Source organism: Polyodon spathula, unplaced genomic scaffold (assembly GCF_017654505.1).
Source record: "Polyodon spathula isolate WHYD16114869_AA unplaced genomic scaffold, ASM1765450v1 scaffolds_3680, whole genome shotgun sequence".
Classification (NCBI taxonomy): domain Eukaryota; kingdom Metazoa; phylum Chordata; class Actinopteri; order Acipenseriformes; family Polyodontidae; genus Polyodon; species Polyodon spathula.
Window position 1 is genome coordinate 1 of NW_024475139.1, and position 2,922 is coordinate 2,922.

The window sequence follows — 2,922 nt, forward strand, 5'->3', positions numbered from 1 at the left end:
ATAATTTGTGCCAAAATTTTAAAAAAGAAAGAATAAAAAACGAAATAAAATTCGAAATATAGAAAAACGAAATAAATAAATAGAGAAATTAAAATTTATTTATTTCGTGATTATTTCGTTTTTTGGGGGGGGTCTGGGCATACTCCCCCAGGACTGCATCTCTTGAAGATTTTCCATATATCCATCTAACGTTAGTGGTTAGCTCGCTACAGTTGAGAGATTGAGGATAACACAATGACATTGTGATCAACACTATGTCGCCTTTTCTACACATGACCTGCTCATAATTGTTTTGCAGTGGCCTACTGAATGAAAGCAATTGAGTATGAAATGATATGCGCATGAAGCGACGTCATCTGCCTCATTTATAGCCTGGCACAGAGAGCAAAACCACATTAAACACAACGTTAATTAGATATCATCGCCACATAACTTATGTCGAATTTAAAAGACACCGTTAACGTTACCGTTAGCTAGCTCGCAACGTCTGTTACCCTGTAACTTACAGGCAGCCTCACATAAAAACGCACTGGTTAACAAAGCTTTGATTATGACCAAAGTCTATAGTAAAGAATACTCTCCCTCTCTCTCTCTGTCTGTTCTAACTTACCACAAATTCACATCGTCGCCTATCTGCATGAATCCGTCCTGTCAGAGCCTTTTCCTGTCCGTTTACTGTTAGCTAGCAGTCTCAAGCCACAGCAGCAGCTAACGGGAACCACAATGTCAGCTACAAGCAGACCTAACAGTCGCTAGCGGCGCAGCGGCCTCTGCAGCAGCAGCCTCCCCCGGGTCCTAGCGCCCGCCCGGGACACAGATTAAGATGCGATGGAGAGGTTGACGAAAAAAAAAAGAAATCACAGAGAAAATATATCGACTGATATATTGATTTATTTAGGGAGGGGGTAACTAATATTTTAGGGGTGCTAAAGCCCCACTAAAATAAGCCTAGCGACGTCCCTGATTGTACATGTTATAGATTTTGAGCTGAAACACAATGTTAGACTCTTCAGCCCAAATATTAAACAATAAAAAAACAACAACCTGCCAAATGAGTTGTTTAATTGCTAATCTTCACATTGTAATATTTGCTGAATGATTTAGAAACAGTTTCATAGAGTCACTGATTCAGCAGTCTCTGCTCAGCCTGCTTGTCTAAAACTGGCCTCAGTCCCAAACCCCACCTCTGAGAGCTTTACTCAGTTCTAGGAAATCAGCACAGTGGTCTCATTTCTTGTGAAATCGTCAGTCTCTCTGTCCCACTGCAGCAGAAATGGCTTCAAACTTGTGGTCAGAGGATCGGTTTAGCTGTCCAGTGTGTCTGGAGCTATTGAAGGACCCAGTCGCTATTCCATGTGGACACAGTTACTGTATGGGGTGTATTAAGAACTGCTGGGATCAGACTGATCATACAGGTGTCTACAGCTGCCCCCAGTGCAGAGAGACCTTTACCCCAAGGCCTGTTCTAGGCAGAAACACCATGCTGGCCGAAGTTGTGGAGGAATTAAAGAAGACAGGACTCAATCCTCCTCCTGCTCAACGTTATGCTGGACCTGGAGATGTGCCGTGTGATTTCTGCACTGGGAGAAAGTTCAAAGCTGTGAAATCCTGTTTGACGTGCCTGGCCTCTTACTGTGAAACACACGTCAAGCCACACTATGAGGGGGCTGCTTTCAAGAGGCACAAGCTGATCAATGCAACTGGAAATCTGGAGCAGAAGCTTTGTGCTGAACACCAAAAGGTTTTGGAGGTCTTCTGTAGAACCGATCAGACGTGTATTTGCTTGTTGTGTACACAGGATGAACACAAGACTCATGATACAGTCTCAGCTGAGACAGAAAGGACTGGGAAACAGGTAAGGGTTTGAACCATTTCCTTGTAGCTATCCTAGAAGATAAGAATTCCCAGGGATATTTAACATGTCTGTTTACTAGGTTATACAGTTTCACATTAGATCAGATTTGAATTGTATATTAAGAGCTATTTAAAGAGCCCTAGTTTTTTAATTGCTCTCTCTAAACTATGATGTATTACAATGTATTTCAGGGTGTAACAGGGGCGTTGTTATGGGTGTGGCTATCGCTGATTGACAGGAGAGACACAGGTGGTTTTCTTTGATAGAAAAACACAAAACATTCAAAACAAAACACTGCTCGAAAACAACTAGAAAATAGAAGTTTACCAAACAAGAAAGGAGTTCCCGCTCCAGGAGCAGCCCCCGACACCTCCTCTCTAGACTTGGGAGGGATTAAAATCCCCTAAACTTGTTCCCTATTCCTTCCAGTGCTAGCGAGCCTGGTTAACTCACACAGTGATCCGAGATACATTTTCCTCTTGTGTTTTTCTCCCCCTGGTTAACACACGCAGTCGTGAGGATCCTACAGCAACACTCTCCTTCCCAGACAGTCTGTATCCCTGCTTGAACCAAGAAACTGGCTTTTCAGCCCCTTTTAAAAGGCATGCGGACAGGGAGAATTGATAATCAATTAATCAATTAACACCCGGCCACATTCCACCCTGGATTACAATAAGCCCTGCCATATCTAGCACACACTTGATTAGCAAAAACATTTCCAATCAAACAAAACCACAAGTTTCCACGTGCAGGACCTCAGCCCTGCCTCACTGGGTAAGAAGGATTTGTTCAGCTGTTTTGTGCTGCATTGGAATTTGAAGTGTAAAATTAGCATGAATTATATTCCTAGTGTTTTTTATAAGTATCTTGCAACTTAATAAAATCATAGGTCAGTCTCATTGTTTAAGATATTATAGTGTAATTAGTCAAACTGTTTAAAAATAACATTCCCAGCAAAGTCAAGCACCTAATTTAAAAAAAGCTTAAAAAAGACCAAGATTAATATGATCTACAATATACAAGATTAATATGATATACAATATACAAGATTAATATATACAACAATA

The 2,922-nt window shown here is 41.3% G+C and overlaps 1 protein-coding gene across 1 annotated transcript; it reads left to right on the plus strand.

Moving 5' to 3' along the window:
• Positions 1 to 1,273: 1,273 nt before the first annotated feature.
• On the plus strand, positions 1,274 to 2,447 carry LOC121312188 (E3 ubiquitin/ISG15 ligase TRIM25-like). Its single transcript, XM_041244141.1, has one exon. It carries the CDS (start codon positions 1,274 to 1,276, stop codon positions 1,865 to 1,867), a length of 594 nt encoding a protein of 197 aa, XP_041100075.1. The 3' UTR covers positions 1,868 to 2,447.
• Positions 2,448 to 2,922: the final 475 nt, after the last annotated feature.

Bases quoted from the DNA above. Each gene is read 5' to 3' on its own strand.
- LOC121312188 (XM_041244141.1), top strand. From the start codon at position 1,274: ATGGCTTCAAACTTGTGGTCAGAGGATCGGTTTAGCTGTCCAGTGTGT.